The 18,079-nt window shown below is 54.6% G+C and overlaps 5 protein-coding genes across 5 annotated transcripts; 4 read left to right on the plus strand and 1 right to left on the minus strand.

Annotated features, from left to right (window-relative positions):
- The first annotated feature begins 242 nt into the window (after window positions 1-242).
- On the plus strand, window positions 243-1,006 carry N657DRAFT_232999 (uncharacterized protein). Its single transcript, XM_062786332.1, has one exon. The coding sequence runs from the start codon at window positions 324-326 to the stop codon at window positions 777-779; it is 456 nt and encodes a 151-aa protein (XP_062651644.1). The 5' UTR covers window positions 243-323; the 3' UTR covers window positions 780-1,006.
- A 1,073-nt stretch (window positions 1,007-2,079) lies between these two features.
- On the plus strand, window positions 2,080-3,249 carry N657DRAFT_233474 (uncharacterized protein). Its single transcript, XM_062786335.1, has 2 exons — window positions 2,080-2,404; window positions 2,717-3,249. Exons 1-2 carry the CDS (start codon window positions 2,310-2,312, stop codon window positions 3,084-3,086), a joined length of 465 nt encoding a protein of 154 aa, XP_062651645.1. The 5' UTR covers window positions 2,080-2,309; the 3' UTR covers window positions 3,087-3,249.
- A 1,177-nt stretch (window positions 3,250-4,426) lies between these two features.
- N657DRAFT_233205 (uncharacterized protein) lies at window positions 4,427-5,591 on the minus strand. Its single transcript, XM_062786334.1, has 3 exons — window positions 5,080-5,591; window positions 4,776-4,963; window positions 4,427-4,587 (listed from the first exon to the last, which is right to left on the minus strand). The coding sequence occupies exons 1-3, from the start codon at window positions 5,360-5,362 to the stop codon at window positions 4,540-4,542; spliced, it is 519 nt and encodes a 172-aa protein (XP_062651646.1). The 5' UTR covers window positions 5,363-5,591; the 3' UTR covers window positions 4,427-4,539.
- Window positions 5,592-8,406: 2,815 nt separating this feature from the next.
- Window positions 8,407-9,156, plus strand: N657DRAFT_233021 (uncharacterized protein). The gene has a single exon (XM_062786333.1). It carries the CDS (start codon window positions 8,549-8,551, stop codon window positions 9,059-9,061), a length of 513 nt encoding a protein of 170 aa, XP_062651647.1. The 5' UTR covers window positions 8,407-8,548; the 3' UTR covers window positions 9,062-9,156.
- Window positions 9,157-13,299: 4,143 nt separating this feature from the next.
- N657DRAFT_631604 (PLC-like phosphodiesterase) lies at window positions 13,300-16,620 on the plus strand (the record flags this gene model as incomplete). Its single annotated transcript, XM_062791073.1, has 1 exon — window positions 13,300-16,620. One exon carries the CDS (start codon window positions 13,300-13,302, stop codon window positions 16,618-16,620), a length of 3,321 nt encoding a protein of 1,106 aa, XP_062651648.1.
- Between the last annotated feature and the right edge of the window lie 1,459 nt (window positions 16,621-18,079).

Consider the following 18,079-nt stretch of genomic DNA (forward strand, 5'->3'; position numbering starts at 1 on the left):
CTCGCTTTCTTTCCCTCTCTCCTTGTTTTTTTCCTTTCCTTTTTTTTCTGGCCTGAGCTCTACACCTTGGCATTCAAAGGAGTCTCCCGCCTACAGACAAAGCAACCGTTCTCTCGGATCACACATCCTGATTCGTCACGATTGGATGACCATCCTATAGCAGCGACCATCAAGCTGTGTGGCATCCACATACACGACGCGAATCGACCTCTTCATGTCATACGATGCCGCGCTACAGCTTTTCGTATGTCTCTGTTTTCGCCCAAATTGAGTAGAACCTGCAGACAGCATGTCTGATTGACTGCGCAGGCTGGGGTCACGGTATGTCAACCCATCATCTAATTATCCTCCGGTGGCCGATTCTTTCGACCAAACCGGATTTTGGTCTCGACCGACAGTACCGAGTATGCAATCCTGCAGTAATACCTGTTTCGCGTCAGTCTCTCTACTCCTACCACTGCTGCTGCTTCTGCGGCAATGAGACCTGCATGTTTCCCTGGTCTCAACTTTTGACCTGTCTGAAGGCAAGGCAACCCAGCTCGTTGGAGTGCACAGCTTCAGTTTGGAATGGAATCGTGAACTGTAAACTGGTCCGTACCCAAACTTCTTTCACCGGTCTCATCTACTTTCGGTATGTGTGCATGGGGTGGCTTGCAGAGGCGACCTTCTCCCAGTCGGGAATGATGCTGGAAGTCGGACAGTCTTGCATAAACTTAGTTCATAACATTGATTCCCGGAAGGATGTAAAGGGCAAGCCAGAGTTGAGGCTTGCTTCTTAGCACATCTTGGAGATGCCTGGCAAGGCAAGGTACTTTTGGTGATCTGTGCCGGGAGGCTGACGAAAGTGTTCACTTGCTGTACTTGGGATTGGACGATGGGGTGATACACAGCAGCCTGAGGCGAAGCCTGGCTTGGTGTGTTGGTCGGTTAATGAGGAGGGCTGTCTGGAATGATGAAGAACGGGTAAGGGGTCGGCCTATGTTTGCTCTGTGGAAGATTTTTAGTCTCCCGCTCGGACATTCTATACAGTGCCCGTCTGTATACCAACCTTTCGGGTCAAACAACACGTGGCGCAGGGGAACCGGACTGTTGATGGCTGAATGTGACTGGACACGGCCCGTTGTCTTTACTCAACAACAACAACGACCAAGATGGTCCTCGTGTGTTTCTCTGATAGTGAATCACCACCAGTGTTCAAATTCGGGTCACAAACGGACAAGGACCGAGTTTTCGACAAGAAAGGGCCGGCCCTCTGTCTCTTGATTAGGCCAACGGACTCATCCTCAAGCTTTACCGAATTGGATCGTCAGCCACATACACTCAGCAGATAGGCAGGTCTCAGCCCAGCCAAGCCTTGTACTGCCCGAAACGACGACACAACATGGATTCGTTGAAACAGAGAGAGGCCGCGGAAAAGATCAAACAGCTCGAGACACGCCATGGGAGTGTTGACCACGACGGAACTGCAACCGGAAGACCTTCTTTATCGTGAGGTGACCTTCCAAAACGCTGCAGTAGTGCATTGTAGAGTACTTGAGGTAGACATGGTCAGTGGAGTCTAACTCGGGCTTACACCATCTAAGTCAGTGTCACTCGGCTTTCGCAACAGGGCAGCTTGGTGTCGTGTGAGACAGCACTGTCTCAGTTTAGCGTCCCACCTAGCTGCTTGCCCTGACTGGAGTAAGGAAAATGAATGCATTCGCCATGCCGGCGTCCTCCTGTTGTTTTCCACAAGCCCTGTCCTTGCTTGCCGTCACCATTGTGGTTCCTCGACAGGCTTGCTAATGGCGTCACGCATGTCAGGTCTCCTGTATTTCATCTCCTCAAATACCTGCTCATGATACACTGAGTGCCTGCACTTGGGATAAGGGGCATCTCATCTCACATCACCTTCGTCCTCACCGGTCTCCCCTCGCCAGATATTACATGTACGCAACAAGACCACAGCTCCTTGCTGCCGACTTGCACCGATATTGGGAAAATTACCTGTCTGCTGCCTGTCAGGTGCTGGCCGGTGAGACATCTGTCTGCGGACTGGACAGGCAGCGTCCCGTTAGCTGGAGATCTAAACTAAACATAGTACGACCCTTTCGGCAACAATACCGATCTCAAATGCGGTAACTGTCACTACGCCGTAACACGTTGTGCATCTGATCCTCCTAAATCCCGCAACTCCCGGTATTGACATTCAGAGGACCTTGTGCTCACCACCAAGCTGCGTTCAGGAGAGAAGGCCTTTACGATGGCATCTGGGGTAGTTGTCGTTTCAACAACAGTCAGCAACCTTCCATGTCAAACCAGTCCATGCAATGCTGTCCATATACTTTGTACAGGAAGCTCGAGATCGCCTCTCATGGCCAAAACGAGAGCTCAGGGGCAACACAAGCCCAGATGGAGCATCAAGGTACGCAACAAGCCCAATGAACGAGATAAGGCAGGAAGAACGGAACGAGGCAACCAAATTCCGAAACGCAGCTGAAGACTGCATGGCAGCTGCGCCCGAGCCAACGGTGATTGGCCACCCCCTGTCGAAAGAAGCCACAAGAAGCCCTGGGGAGGCAACAACAACCTTCGCCCATGTCCTGTCTCCCCTCCCCTCTCTCTCTTGATGCTTTCCCCCTCTCTCACACACCCACGAGTAACAGTAAAGGTACAATACGGTATGGAGACACAGACCAGCACCAGCTGATCCCTTCTCGTTTCCCCCGATTCTCAGTCATTGCCCAACGACAGATCTGCCGGAGTACACGAATGAGCGTCAGAGGACTGGACAAAACGGGTTAGGCGCAGCTTGGCGCGTCCAGACGGCAGGAGTTGACCATGCCGTGGGACACGACGCCTTTTGCACACCTCATGCCAGACCGCCATGGACCATCGACAAAACGGGCTCATCGGAGTCAGCGAGTGGGATGACAAGGACCTGGAATGGCTGCGTTGTGTTGATGACAGTTCAGTCCGGTGCATGGTCAAACAGGGCGAGGATCAACAGGTGGAGGTATATCGAAGTACAAGTCCAGTCAAGATACTCGCCAGTTTTCAGGAGAGGTACTCAGCACACCGTGGTAAGCATCATCACCGGGAGATGATGAGATATCATGCAGTCTGGTGCACTACGGACTGGAGACTCAGAGAGAGTACTACCTCCCCTCAACTTCGCGAGACTCGTTCTGCAGTGACTCTGCATATCGTCACATTTCCATATCCCATAACGAGAATCCCGGCGTTATAACATGATGGATGGCCTCGTCAGATGGGTCGTCCGGTGACCTAATGGTACACGCATCCCAAAGAGGGGAAAGGAGGCCAATCCTTTCCTCTTTGAATAAAACCGTTACGGAAGTGATGAAATGATGCTATCCCCATCTTTCCCTCCTTGCACCCCTCGGTGTCACCACGACCAGCCGGCAATGGATGGGAGCGGACGGGTTCCTGGGCCTTGTGGTCCACTCCTTAGCAGTGTGCGGTACCGAACAAGGTAAAGACACATACGATCCAGTATCGGACTATTGCTGGATGGCCAGAGGCCAAGGCGGCCAGTACCTCGGTCCAAGGCGCACAAAGAGGCTCACTGTCTCGGAAACAGCCGAGCGTGGCAGGGCATGGAACGAAAGACAGGGGCAGGCTTTTGAAGAGTCCAAGGCTGAATTCGATATCTGCATTGGCAGTTCCTCACCCTTGTGGAATTGCGAACCATATTCCTGACCGTGGCTTAAACAAATGAGACAGACAGAGAACCGAGATACCACAAACGGATAGGAACAATACTACTTGACAGATGACCAGTTGCAGCAACGTACCTAAGGTATGCTCTCATATAGCACGAATCCTACGCCCGCCCAACGCTCCGCAGTCGACATGCCATGTAAGGTCAACAACAGCAGCAAATCTTAGACCGTTCCCGACCAGGGCTGGAGGCCAAGCAGCCCAGCCCAGGGTGAGGTACCCGTACCAGTCTTGTGTGTACAATACCACCCCGGGTCCTCTACCTAGATAGCAAGGTGACATTTTAGGCAGAGAGTATAGCTTGAGCTCCTCCTTGCAGTGCGCCCTTCTGCAGGCTGACAGTTACAACCTCGCAGGGCACCCGTCAGATTCCTCCTTCGTGATTCGATTGACAGTCCTCGGCTGGCGCCAGACAAAGCAAGAAAAAAATCTCACCGCCGTACATCTGCGTTTGCTTTGTGCCGAAGGATGTCCGATTTCCGAGTCCACGAATCTGAAAGGGTGAAGGGACCGAGTGACATGGACGGATGGATGGACGGGATGAGATGGGATGGGATGGGAGGACACCTCGTCGACATCCGCAATCAGCATCACAGCATCAGGAGCAACTCATGTGATCTCCACTCACGCACGCACCCGTGATCCCAAAGGTATCAAGGTACATCTTCTCTAACCAGTCAAGTCTCCATGCGGGTACTGTTATTGCGCCCGGCTGATAATCCCAAGGTAACTTGCTGCTCTGTTTGCGGTTGGGAGGTCCGAGTGACCTGAAGCTGACATTTCCCAATGAGACCCTTGCACTTGCTGTCTCTCAGGTTACACAGGACCAGGCCCTGGGGCCTGAGGCTGATTGGGTACCGGTCCCTGGGTTTTTCGGTGTGAGTGTGAAACGGGGGAAGCTAAAATAAGGGAGTTGCGGTGAGGAGAACATGACTTCGCTCACCGACGGGCTTGGGTCGGCCTCCGCCTCCCCTGACCTCCGCGTCGGTATTGAGAACGAGAGGGAAAGATTTGCAGGTGGATATTCTTGAGAAACATAGGGAGGCACTCACTGGATTAGGCATGACGGCGCAGGCTTCCAGCTCTTGCTTTGAGCAGCGGCGGACAATAATGCAATATTGCGGCGATTGAGAGCGAGGCTGCATCTCCCCAGTCCACAGACGCCGCAGGTTGTGCCAGCCCAAGTACAACAACAGACTCCAGACACAGAGAGGACTTCCCCGTCTCCTCCCCAGTCCAGCTCAGCCGCAATCAGTCAGTCATAGACACCCATGCAAGAACAAACCAACGACGAGGCAACAAGGCCCAACTGCAAGAACCGCACAGCACCACCTATCGCTTGCCTATCGTACCTACCATGCTCGGCTCCAGGCCAAGAAAGCGCCATTACTTCCGCAAGGACCTCACCCCCAATTCCCCCTTTTCGCGGGCCGAGCGACCCTGCTCCATGTCTCGACAATTGAGCGCTCGTAAGTTTTAAGGTAGCCGAGGGACCCTCCTGTGCAATGCGCTGCTGCGTCAAGCCCGAAATGGAAACGGCATTTATCATACATACGTGTCCGTCCTCATTCCCAGCATCGGATGTTCTGCAGGTGTTGATGGCTGACTTAGGTTGCCTCCAACTTGCTTTAAGCGACATAGTATACCCTGGCTAAGGCAGGTTAGTTGTGACTTGTGATCGCGAAGCGCCATACGTTACGTACTGTACTTGCACCTACCTCGCTTAGGTAGAGAATGGACTGCACAAGTTCAAGCCGACGATGGCTGGCGGTGGTAAGTATAGCAAAGACCGGGTTGAGTAGGTAGTGGCGGTCTGCCGAGGATTGTTGAAGAATCGGGTCTTTGCTATGGGTGTGTCCATTGCGCCGGGAACTCGGTAATCTGCTACTCGCGCAAGATAAGTCCGGGACAGCACTGGAGCTGCAGGTTTTGCAAACGACAAGCCGTGTGTTGTCACCCCTTTTTCTCGGTATTAACAACCAGGTGAATTGGGCGCGCCTCGGTGTTCTTGCCTTGCTAGGGTACGGAGTTCGATGTCCGTGTCTTGGTCCAAAGTTGATAGCCTGACGGCCGATATTGAGTCTGATCCCAGGGGTCGATGCATGACGATAACCCAGCGATGCCGTGCAAGATGGATGTTGATTACCCATCCACAGGGCCCAAAGGTGAGCAACAGGGACGCCAAGGTGTGGGGAAGGTGAGGGTTGGTGTTACTGTGTTACGGAACGTCGCGGCGGGGTCAGAAAGGACTTGCAAACGAAGGGACCGCGCTGCAAGAAGTGAAGCAACGGGATAGATGAGGTGACAATGATCCTCTGGTCGAGTCATGCAAGTCAGCACATGACCTCTGTCCGCCTTGGAAAAGATAGGTGGACCTTGATGGCGGCTTTGTGGCCGGGCACGCGGGGAACTCAATGAGGTGGCTTATTGCGGGTTGGTGGAAAGGAATGGAGTGGTGAGTTGGGAGGGATACACGTACTCGCAGAAGCAAAGGACAGACAAGCACAACCAACAGAATCTGAAAACGACGAGTGTTGATCACCGTTGTTGCCTTACCCCTTGAGATTCGATGCCTGAAGCCTCCTTCCTAGGACCAAAGGCAGAACTTGCTTCCACGTGCAGTGACATACGTCATAGCTTCAGCCCCACACTCGATCCCAGGCGAAACAGAGCGCTGGACGTTCCGACACAGCCGAACAGGCCGATCGTGTGTTTTAACAGGGATGCAAGTTGCGGAAGCGGAGTCCTGCCGGGGGGTCATGAAGATTTCCAGAAACAGAATGTACTGTCAATCTCCCAGATCTTGCTTGGCCAGCGAGATGGTGCCTGGTTCTCGGTTTGGTATTGCATGCTTTTACCCCAATTACACTGGCCTGTCTCGACACTTGAGTGCAGTGTGCGGAGTGACTCGCTGCATGGACAGGCCCTATCAAAGACAGGTACGGAGTAGGCACAAATTGTGCGAATGCGTAATTATGCCCTGAAACTTGGCGTCTTGATTCCCCTAAGCTGTGGACACCATGTGCCTGGCGAAGCCCAGGTCAATCCCGGCTGGTTCACTGGGAAATGGGATGGCCAGTCCCCCTTCGCCTGATGAATCCTGAATGCGCATCTTGTTTTCCGCATGACGCTTTGGAGATTTGAATTGTCGTCAGCGTGCCTTCAGTGGGAGATTATGGTTCGATTTTCGAATCGCGCCGTCACACCAGCTGCTGAAACGCCGCCATCTCGGACCCCGGCCGGCGATCCGTGTCCATCCTTGCGTCCTGCAACATGGGGAATGATGTGCAGCATGGCAAACAAAGGGTGGCGGGGATAGTAGTGTGGCAGTCGTGTAGTGAGCGCAAGGGTTTCATTGGCCATTTCTTGTTTGTCCATGCGAGATGGGCAGCCGAGGACATGGCTTCCCTTTGTCTTTTGTTCAGGCAGGTTCTTGAAGTCGTCAGAATAGCCCTCTGTGCCTGCCAATACGAGCTGCTGCATCTGCCAGCGGGAGTGCTGCATAATCAACAGGATCTCGCTCGAGGACACCGTTTGCTGGCCACGTAGGCAGATTCCTGACACCAGCGCCATCAGAGGCAGCTCGTGACCTGTCTCCCCTTGCCCGATCGAGCTCTTTGCAGCCAAAAGGCGGCCGGCCTGCGGGGGAGAGACTCAAATTGAAGAGTGCCGATGCAACCCATCGCGATGCTCCCTCAACGTGCCGGAAACCCTCTTCGGCCTGGCGCATTCTCCTGGCCAGTTTGCAGGCCCGGCGTACGGTATCTCGACAACGTCATAACGAGGGTGACATCTCGTGGGGCGTTCGGGCTTGCAGACCATCCCATGCGGTTAAGCAAAGGCCATCGGGCAGGGGAATAAACAACTCGGTTTCGATCTTGACTGTTTCCAGCGAATTTGCGTCGGGCTTCTCAAGGATGTCCTTCAAGCATCGGCCCATGAGTCCGCTGACCGCGCTGTTTCGCAATTGAGCAGCTGTAACGCCTGTTGAGGTCACCAGGAGAAGACCCGTACGGTGTACTTGGCCCGGCGTGGCTGGCTCCCGGATACGCAAAGTTGCTTTGCATACTCCGCGCGTGGCGGGCACGGGGGGAAGGGAAGCTGGATAAGCCCCCCAAAGCTGCAAGATATCACGGCTTAGCCAGCTTGCTTCCTATCTTGGCCGGTGTTGGAGCGGTCAGGAAAAACTGCAACCTGCAGATGTCGCCATAGCGCACCTCACGCACATAGCGGCCCCTCCCGTCGAGGTTGCCGTGTGGCGACGGCTGCGGCCAGTACTCTTTTGTATCTACCTTGGGGTAGCCTATGGCCGGCATCGTGCCGTTCGCCCCGGATCTGCTGAGACGGCATCGTGACGCACTGGCCGAGCCGTACGACGCGAGACTCAAGTTCGAGCAATCGGGCGAGATCACTCCCAGCGGCCGGGCTAATCGACAAGCAGACTGTTTTCCCCCGTCCAGTCGCCTAAAAGTGACAACTTCGCGCTGCGAGAATTTTGGAGGGGTGTTTCCGTGTGGGGGTCTCCATCGTTACATCGAGTGACCGAGTTACCGCTGAATAAGAACTATGGGCCTGGAGCGAGGGCGAGTCCTCAATTCCTCATCCCATTCCGGATAGGAGGATTCACACATTTAGTAGTGTAGGAAGTTGTTGTAAGGAAAGTTTGTCGTTGTCTGTGGAGGTGACGAAGGGAAACAGCAAAGGGCCATGGCAAGCCTGGACGGCGCTGGTTTGCCTGACATGAACTCCTGGCTAGTTGCGCTAATCCCCACGGGCGTCGTTATCAAGACGGGGGAACCTGGAACTGCCAAACGTGAAACCGGCCATGCCGGCGCGGCGACTAACACGCAAGTCTCGCCGATCGGTGGTGGGGCTCCGGGTTTTGACGGCCATTCAGGACCCGGCCATATGGGTCAGATGTCGGCGGCGTTTGGTACTCACAGGCATGGCCGAAAGCAGATCAGGGTCCAAGAGAGCGTTGCGAGTTGAAATTGAATGTCCGCAATTCGCGCTTTGTTTTCCGATCAAGGACCAGCTAGCGAAGGAGCAACATCGTCGCCAACTATGGAGAGGTAGACCGGGCCCGGGACTTAGGAATGAGATTGCAGCCTTGGCCCCCCATTCCATTTCTTGCCGAGCTGCCGAGTACTCGTACTATGTTATATTGCTGTTTACTTGGCGTCGTCGTGCTTGTGGGAGGCGGTGTTGCACCGCCTTTGTGACGGCCAGAGCACTCCCCCTCAGGGTGTCGCGATCGAAGCCGCGATGTGAGGGTGGAACAAACGGCACTCGGCTTGCTCGATATAGCTCTGCCGAGACGGATGTCGCGTCAGCATGATTTGGGTGGGGTGGGATAAGGTGCAGCCTCCTGCTGGCGACCAAGAAGCAGGGGCTTTATCGTGTCACGCAAGAGAGTTGGGCGCCAAAGAGTCAGAATTTTGTCCTCGTGAGGAAATTTTGGAGGACCCTGGCTCTATGCCCAAGACCGAAGATCCAAGGCGTCCAATCAAGGCGTGTCTTTGGTGCAGATGGTGCCCACATTCCCGCGGTGTCCTGCTTCCATTGCTCCCGCCGCTCGTGGCTCGAAGAGGGAAAAATGGCGAAAAGAACAAAGTGCGAAAAGCATGCGAAAAAGGGGATGTGGGAAGAACGGGGCGGTGCTTTGTCATCCCAGCAAAGACGAGAACAACGGTGATGCCCAACGCCCATGGGAGTCTGAGAGAACGCGATCTTCAACTTCAGAGGCAAATTGCAGAACCTGCCACGTCCCGGTTGGAAGTCAGGACGAGATCGCTGTTGGCATTGGCAGCGCACGCCCAGGCAGACAGTTGATGCCGTGCATGTCGATCGGATTGTGTGCGTCCCGTTGCTACCTCTGTACAGTAGGGCGATTGGCCTGCTTGGCAGAGAGGTGCTGAAACGAGGCGTTTCTGCGCAATCTCGTATGTGCGTGTTGGGCAATCCCGTCTCGATCCACGGGTGCGGCCGGCTACGGAGTGGGCTGAAGAGAAATGTCGGTGAATGGGGTTGTGTGAGGGTCAATGAGGCCGATTGATTTCTTTAGTGGGTTGGCAAAGTAGGTTTGTCGAGAACAACACTGAGGTAGGTACTAGTATGGTAAGGACTTGATATCCTGAAGAGAAACTGACTTGTGAAATCTTCGGTCCGCAACTCTCGGAGCCTGGCCTGTATGGTAGGTAGTTGTGGGTGGCTCCTGAACGGAGGAGCGGAAATGGAGTTGAGTCCAAGAATTAACAGTACACGTACTTTACGCTAGGTATTTACAGCTGTACTGGCCATTACAAGTAGAGTACATGATAGCATACAAATTGACCCTTTTTGTGACCCATATTGCCGGGTTTCCGCGTTTCTTTTGTTAGCCATGCTTAAGGCACCTCACGTACGCAAGGCAAAATTCTGCCAAGTGGGCTGCCCTGCTCGTGCACACAGCAGGGAGAGAGGTATTCGGGTCTCTCAGCCTGAAGACACCTGTATCTGTGTTCTACCTTACCAACACGACAACCGCCCAGCACTGGAGTGCTGGTACCCAGGGGTCTGCTACTGATGGAAGAGGAGGTGGACAGGGAGAGAGTCCCAACCTGTGCCATGTGCGTAACGGTCTCGGCATTGTGGAGAGAATTGGCGGTTAAGGCTGCATCACCGGAAAGCCACCCAACAGCTCGGAGCAGCTCGGTTCCTTGTCACTGGCGACGGCATGCTCTGGCAGTGAGATCGCGGACTCCCCCCCTTTTTCACGCGAAACAACCATAGTCAGGTATTAGACGGCATCGGTCTCGGGGTGGTTAAGTCGATTACCTTACCGGCCAGCTGTTTCCTTCAAGTTCACCGAACAATTTCCCCTCTTTGACACCGCTTGACCCGGCAGCTAACCTCATCCTGGCGTCATAACATCCGCTTCGTAGAGCGGGGTTCAACCTCTTTTGTTTGCTTGCTAGGGAGGTAAAGTAGTCTTTTAAATAAGGACTCGGCTCCCTGGCTTTTATTTTTTCCTACGGAAAGTTCAGGCTTGGCTCCATTACTTAAAGCTCCTGTGATAAGCATGACATTTTTCCAACCTTAGAGCCTAGAGCCATGGAAAGTTTGACTCCTGGCAATTGTTGTTCGGATCAGGCAGGCTCCCAATGAATAGGTACAATTCCGGCACAGGATGACTCGAAGCCGACGACCCACAAAAGAATACTGAGTCGTCGCCTGTTGAGGGGTCAGGAGCTTCTCTGCTATGATCTCATCCTGCCGCGTTCCCCCATCCTTTCATCAAACCGTTGGCGAGAGAAAACCAGCGAATGGGCGAGAAGCCCGAGCGGAAGATGGCTCGTCAGGTGGTCGAATTGATACGAGTATTTCCGGTATGTTTCGAGACGTACAGCACACGCCACTACAAGCAGGGCAGTTACACGATATTGGGGGTCCGATTGATTGGCGTCTTCCAATTGTTACGGTGTTGCTTCTCCGGTCCTCTGTGCGTCCCGATTGAACTTAGGTATCTCGCCAAAGAAACGTCATTGAGAGATTTATACGCCCGAACGTGAAGAAACAACCTGGACGTGCTTGGCTGGGCGGCGCAGGACATACGTATTGGTATTCGATGATGATACTATACCGCAGAGGTGGGTACCAGTAAGGGTTTAACACCTGGTAAGGAAAGCTAAAGTGCCCTCAAGGTTCCTAAGGTGTAAGTTACTTAACTGGTTTGGCAGTTGAACTTCCAGGTTGGGAGGTGAATCTCATGAACGTCCAATGTTGGGTCCAAAGAGCTTGTCCAGCGGAGCTGACGCAGCACCAGCTCTGACCCTCTTCGCCAATGGGACCCGTGGACTCTGGGAAGACACCCAACGCCCAACCTCGGCCTATTTCCCTCCAATTACGGATACCAGAGTAACGTAACTTTGCCTCCTGCCAAGAATGGCCAGCACCAGCTTTTGACTTGCTCCCGTCGTTCAGCTCTGACGGTTTTTGCGCGTGTATCTGAGTGGGTAAGGTATAATACACATATAATAAGTGGACGATGACACCAAAGTTTTGTCATGTCCCTGACATTTGTTTCCACGTTCTGTCAATGATCATCACCCAACGCCAATTGAACCACCTCCCGCCGCTACCGCCCTTGTCCTGGCCATGACTCCCGCACCGCCCACACACATCCTCCGCCCTAATAATAATCTCCGGGCATTGGGTACCTTCTGGAACACGGCGAGACAAAAGGACCATCTGCCCTCCACTGCAGCCTGAAATAAAGTTTGCAAGCAGACGCACCCATCATCATCACCCACCCCTTTGGATCGAGCTCCCCTTTTTGGGCCCACGGATGTCTCGCTTTTCGCATTGCACAACACCTTCGCCATTCCCCCAGGGGCACATGCATACACCACAGCGACATTGAGAGAAAAGACTTGTGTGGCATTGGTCATCCACCATCGATCCACGCCGCCATAGCAGTCCATACTGTGCCCGCCCACTTGGTCCCGGTCAATACAGGGGCGACTAAGCAGTCAATCGTCAACCGGCAGCACTTGTCGTCGACCTCGGTGAATTTGCGCCGAGCTGCAAAGCTTTGCATCCACTCCTTTCTGTCTGCGGAATACCTGCCCGTGGCACTCAACATCCCATACTAAAGGACCATCGGGTTGTTGTTCGGCTGTCTTGCCAAGAAAGCATCTACCCGGAGACAGCTGCAATTCGAGGCGTCCCCTTCAGGATCCCGGAAACGGCACGCTGCGAAGCTTTGCGCCCGCGCCCATCACTACCGCCGAGGGTCGCCGCCGGGATACAGGGGCCGCTGCTCTCCTGCTCGATCCGGACGACTGCGCTGGCGACACGACGACTGATCCTGTTATCCTGTTTCGACTTTCCAATTTTCACGACCTCCTTTTTTTCTTGTCAACAATCTTCAGGGCTGGTTACTCTGCGCCTTGGGTTTTTTTGTGGACCTGCTCCGAGGCTTTTCTGTCCCGCACTCGAGAACCGGCATCCTGGGAATGCAAGTGCCCTAAACAGACACTTGCATACGGCCTGCCACCTCATCTTCTGCCGTGGGCGACCCAGGCCATCACCACACGGGCCATTCGCGGCCCATCTTTGCCCAGATAGTCGACGCTGCAAGTCGCACATGTCGGTACCTGGGTTGCCTTTCGTACCTGTACCCGCAGATACACCTGCTGCACGACGACACGCCGGCTGGCTCGGTTGCGCCTTGTTGCTTGCTGATCTCGCGTCGGCTCGTCCTGGTCATTCATCGCCTTGCATCCACGGCCCTGGCCGGCCGCTTGTCTCTGCCTTCAAGAAAGACCCCTTGGAGGACCTGCCTCTGCCGGTCTCACTCGGCTCGTCCATAGCTTCCCCGCATTTTTCATCATCCACCAGGGAGGCCGGAATATCAGTTCGTTCTAAGTAAAATGCGGTCCAAGGCGCTTCGTCCCATCTAGGCCTCGACAACTCTCCTTTCAGACTGACCGCGGCACTCCGCCCTCACGTCTTGGGACGTTTCTTGCTCCTCCCACCGACAACATGATCCCCACAACCGATCCCAACCTCCCATTACCCCCTGTCATCTCAACCATGACGCCCAAGTCGCTTGAGACGCGGCGGGCCCGTCCTCCCAGCCGAGTCAGAACCGATATGGACTTCCAGACTCAGCTCGTCGTCATCCCGTCCTCGGCCATCAGCACTTCATCCATCTCGCCCAGCTCGCAGCATGGCTCACCCACCCAGTCGTTCGGCACTGTTGGGACTGGCATGACGACGGGCAGCTCACTCCAAGAGTCCCCGGAGCCAGTAGAGGACTGCCACGAGGGCCATCTTGACGACATTGACGCGCTTGGTACTCCTTTCCACCTCCCAGAGCCCATCAGCGTGAAGCCGCGGCCCGAACAGACGGTTAGCCGGCTGTCTAGGAAGGCCAGTACCGCCTCGCTCAGCCAAAGTTCCGCTGTCAGGGCCTCCGGCACGACGGCCATGGGCGAAGCCGTCAAGATGAGCATTGTCCGCCGCGCCTCGAATACGGTTCGCAACGCTGCCGCCTTTATCAATAGGCGGCCCTCATCGACGCACCCGAGAAGCCGGGATGGAAGCGTTGGCCCTGGCGTCATTCGCCGGAGAGGAAGCATGAGCAACCCTGTAACGCCATACGAGAGCATCAGCCCCTTTGATAGCGACTCAGATATCGAGGCCGCTGTCGCACCCGACGATCGGATTGGTGACGACGCATCTCTGCTCGAGACTAGTTCACTGAACTCGACTTCCGCCGACGGCTTCGGATCAATTCCCTTGGCCCTTCGCCAAGGCGTGACCTTGACCAAAGTTTCCAAGAAGAAAAGCACCAAGACCATCACGCTGTACCTCGATCCCGACACAGCCAAGATCTGGTGGGACAGGAACAAATATCTCTACATAGACGACATCAAGGAGATACGCTCAGCCGAGGACATCCGGCAATATCGGCTCGATGCGGGGCTGCCTGAAAGCGTAGAGTCGCGCTTTTTCTCGCTCATCTACACACTTCCCGGCAAGACCAACACCAAGCTGCTGCACCTCATCGCCGAGAGTGACGAGTCGTTCCGGCAGTGGATTGACGCGCTGGAGACCATCTTCAAGCATCGCCAAGACTTCGCTCTGAGCCTGATGTCGTTCAACGACAAGGCCGTCCGCGCATATTGGGGGATGGAGATGGAGAGGCAGCTAGGAAAAGTGCGCTCGGCCGAAGCAGAGCAGATTGACTTTGCCGGCGTTGAACGCGTATGCCGCAGCCTACACATACATGTGTCGAGCGAGGAGCTGCGCAGGAGGTTCGACATGGCCAAAGGGAGACGAGTCAGCGCAGGCGATCCGCCGTCCGGCCCCAGCAGCAGCGCCCGTCTCAACTTCGACGAGTTTCTCGAATTTGTGCGGCTCATGAAGACACGTGGCGACATCCGGGGCATCTACCAGACGCATGCAAATGACATCGAGGGTGGAATGACCAAGGACGAGTTCCTTCAGTTCCTGCGCGACATGCAGCGCGAAAATGTCGACGAGGACTTGGGCTCCTGGGAGGCTGTCTTCGCGCGGTTTGCGCGCAAGGGCAAGCTCAGGGATGCTGAAAAGCAGGGAGACGTTGGCGACGAGGGCTTGACCATGTCGGAAACGGCTTTTGCCAGCTTTCTTACATCCACCTCGAACGACGTCATTCCCAAGGAGCCCCAGAATTACGTGCTGGACCGACCGATGAACGAGTATTACATTTCGAGCTCGCACAACACGTACCTGATCGGCCGCCAGGTCGCTAGCGTGTCGAGCCACGAGGGCTACATCTCGGCTCTGCTGCGCGGCTGCCGCTGTGTCGAAATTGACTGCTGGGAGGGCGAGAACAATCAGCCGGTGGTGACGCACGGCCACACACTCACCACAAGCATCTCGTTCCTCGAGGTGGTCAAGACCATCAACAAGTACGCTTTCGTCAAGTCGCACTTCCCCCTCTGGATCTCGCTCGAGGTGCGCTGTCCCCCTGCGGTGCAGATCAACATGGCCAAGATCATGATTGAGGTCTTTGGCGACAAGCTTGTGCGAGCCCCGCTTGACCCAGCCTCGGACCGGCTGCCATCGCCGTCTGAACTGATGGACCGCATCCTCATCAAGGTCAAGAAGTCGGATGAGTCTCTCCGGCACATTGACCGGCCCGGACGGAAGCGCGGCAACAGCATGCCATCGCCGTACATGCGAGCGCTCGCGATGGAGAATGTCCCCGTGCCGGCAAGTCCGCTCTTGAGCCCGTCGCCGGCATCAAGGTCCAATCGGCACATCAACACCATCACCGAGGGCATGGTCCACGAGCCCGTCAGCAGTAGCCCTAGTGAGTGCGACAGCGAAGGTGAAATGGGCCCGGCGAAGAAGGTCAACAGCAAGATCCATCCCGTCTTAGGGGAGCTCGGCGTGTACTGCATGGGTATCCACTTTGACGGTTTTGACACTCCCGATGCCAAAAAGTTCAACCACATCTTCTCGTTCAAAGAGAAGACGTTCGCCGAAAAGAACCAGCCGGGCGCGAGCAAGAGAGCCTTATATCGCCACAACATGCGCTACCTGATGCGGGTGTACCCCAACGGCTCCCGCATTTCATCCAGCAATTTCGATCCTCTCGTCTACTGGAAGCGCGGAGTGCAGATGGCGGCTCTCAACTGGCAGACATTTGACACGGGCATGCAACTGAACCAAGCCATGTTTGACGGGGGCACGGCTCACTCGGGTTACGTGCTCAAGCCGCTTGAGGGACGGCAGATTCAAGTGATGCCCAATTTGTCCCCCGACGAGTATGCGGGCAAGCGTCCGCGAAAGAAGGTCACCTTTGAGATTGAGGTCATCTCTGCCCAGCAGCTGATGCGGCCTTGGAACTTTGGCGAGAAGCGCTCGCTGGATCCTTACGTCGAGGTTGAGGTGCTGATGGCAGACGACAAGCGAAACAAGGCAGACGCGGCCGCATACGCTGCGGCTCAGCAGATGCAGCTCAAGCAGCGCACCAAGATAGTCCGCGACAACGGCTTCAATCCCGAGTTCAATCAAACGTGTTTGTTCGACGTCACCACCAAGTACCCGGACCTGATCTTCGTGCGGTTCAGTGTCAAGCTTGCCGATAAGGGCTACAACGACAAGGCACCCTTTGCCACCTTTACCGCCAAGCTCAGCAATCTCAAGCAGGGCTACCGCACGATCCCGCTGCTCAATGGCAAGGGCGAGCGCTTTCTGTTCTCCACCCTCTTCTGCAAGATCAAGAAAGGGCCCATCACCGACATCATGGTGTCCTACCAGGAGGATGTCCCCAAGAACGGCAACAAACTCAAGAACATTGGCAGGAACGTCTTTACCAACACGAGCCCTAAATCTAGCATGGACAGCGGCCGGACGTGATCGTCCCTCTTGAGACCCGTCGTTCTTGCCCTGGCTTTGGCAATCTCCAGACAGCTACCAGCTGAAGAGTTTGCGAAATTGTACCAAAAGATCAAGTGCTACAAGCATCTGTTTCACTTTTTCTCTTCCTTCTTTTTTCCTATGTCGTGTTTTCCTCCGTTGGTCTGTCACAATCGGAGGCGTTGTTTTTCTTTTTTATGCGGAAACAGGGGGCGCATCTATGCATCCACGAGAGGGGTGGCGAGGAAAGGGATTTGAGGCATTTGCATGCGCCGTCGACACGTCCTGGCGACCCGAACGGACTCTTCTGATACCACCACATGATACCAGCATTGCGAGGCATTTTTGCTCATTTTAACGAACTGGCGCGAGGGCTTATAGACGGGAAAGAAGCAAGAAAAATGGAGGGTTATCATTGCTTTGCTGTTTTATCTGTTTGGTCTTGTCGTCTCATTTTTGAGACAAAGTCCCTTTTCCCCCTATTGCTTATGAAAGGGAAGTCTTCTTACTGTTGTGTGTTGTCTAGATGGTGCGGTGTGGTCCATCATCTGGTTGCGCTGGTTGGGTGTTAGCAGGGCTCATTTTCACATGACAAAATAGGGACGGATAGGAAGCATAAACATGGGAACAAGCATCTGGATCGGGACAGCATAGTGTATACCTCACCCTCTGGGAGCACGGTGGTGGACGGGCGGGATCTGGGCATGTGCATTATTTGGTAGTTCGTTCAGGTTTTGGGATTTGATGGCGCCATGCATCCATTTGTTTGGGCAGGGCAGGTACGCTGCCGGATATAGCACTCTTCGCTTCTCTCCGCTGCTAGTCAGCGGCCTGGGTTGCATGAACGATTTTTGTCTTTTCTTCCCCCTTGTTGCCTTGTTGGCTTTGGCGGTTCATGCATCGCTTTTGCGTTCTGGGCGGGCGGCACAAACCCAAAGTCGGCGTCTCTGTCATGGCAACCCTCTCTGTCTCGTTTGATGATGATGGTCCATCAGCCTCATCCTCTTCAAGCTCTCGGAGGCATTCATGGAGATTGCATTCGCAGGTCTGCGGGGCCCAGGAACTAGGTCCTGAAGAGGAAGGGACCAGTTCATCGCAGCATATCATATGATACCAACATGCTTGGCTTGGCTGGCACCACTGTGTAGAATTATATTGTTCTCGGTTCGGTGGTGGTGGGACGACTCGGGATTTGTGTGACCGGCCTTCTTGAGATTGCATTCATCCTCGCTTACATCCTATGGCCACACTTTGAGTGGCCTGGGATCAGTACACTGATTCTTAGCGGCTCACGCTGCGAATTGAGAGTGCCTGTCTGAACCCGGGAAGCCAGTTTTCTTGGCTGAGCTTATCCATCAACTTGGAGGTTCTCAATATCGTATCTGCTCCCATTGAACCGCCGATATCCCCTCCGCAACCAATATAGCAAAGAATACAGGAGTGAATGTCTCACCACCAT

This window comes from Parathielavia appendiculata (genome assembly GCF_033297405.1).
Source record: "Parathielavia appendiculata strain CBS 731.68 unplaced genomic scaffold N657scaffold_2, whole genome shotgun sequence".
Lineage (NCBI taxonomy): Eukaryota > Fungi > Ascomycota > Sordariomycetes > Sordariales > Chaetomiaceae > Parathielavia > Parathielavia appendiculata.

Coding starts and splice junctions, on each gene's coding strand:
- N657DRAFT_232999 (XM_062786332.1), top strand. CDS start 324: ATGTCAACCCATCATCTAATTATCCTCCGGTGGCCGATTCTTTCGACC.
- N657DRAFT_233474 (XM_062786335.1), top strand. CDS start 2,310: ATGCTGTCCATATACTTTGTACAGGAAGCTCGAGATCGCCTCTCATGG. Junction 2,405..2,716: donor AGCCCAGATGGAGCATCAAG/GTACGCAACAAG, acceptor CCCGATTCTCAG/TCATTGCCCAACGACAGATC.
- N657DRAFT_233205 (XM_062786334.1), bottom strand. CDS start 5,362: ATGTCGCTTAAAGCAAGTTGGAGGCAACCTAAGTCAGCCATCAACACC. Junction 4,964..5,079: donor TTGGCCTGGAGCCGAGCATG/GTAGGTACGATA, acceptor ATTGCGGCTGAG/CTGGACTGGGGAGGAGACGG. Junction 4,588..4,775: donor GCGCCGTCATGCCTAATCCA/GTGAGTGCCTCC, acceptor CGAAAAACCCAG/GGACCGGTACCCAATCAGCC.
- N657DRAFT_233021 (XM_062786333.1), top strand. CDS start 8,549: ATGCCGGCGCGGCGACTAACACGCAAGTCTCGCCGATCGGTGGTGGGG.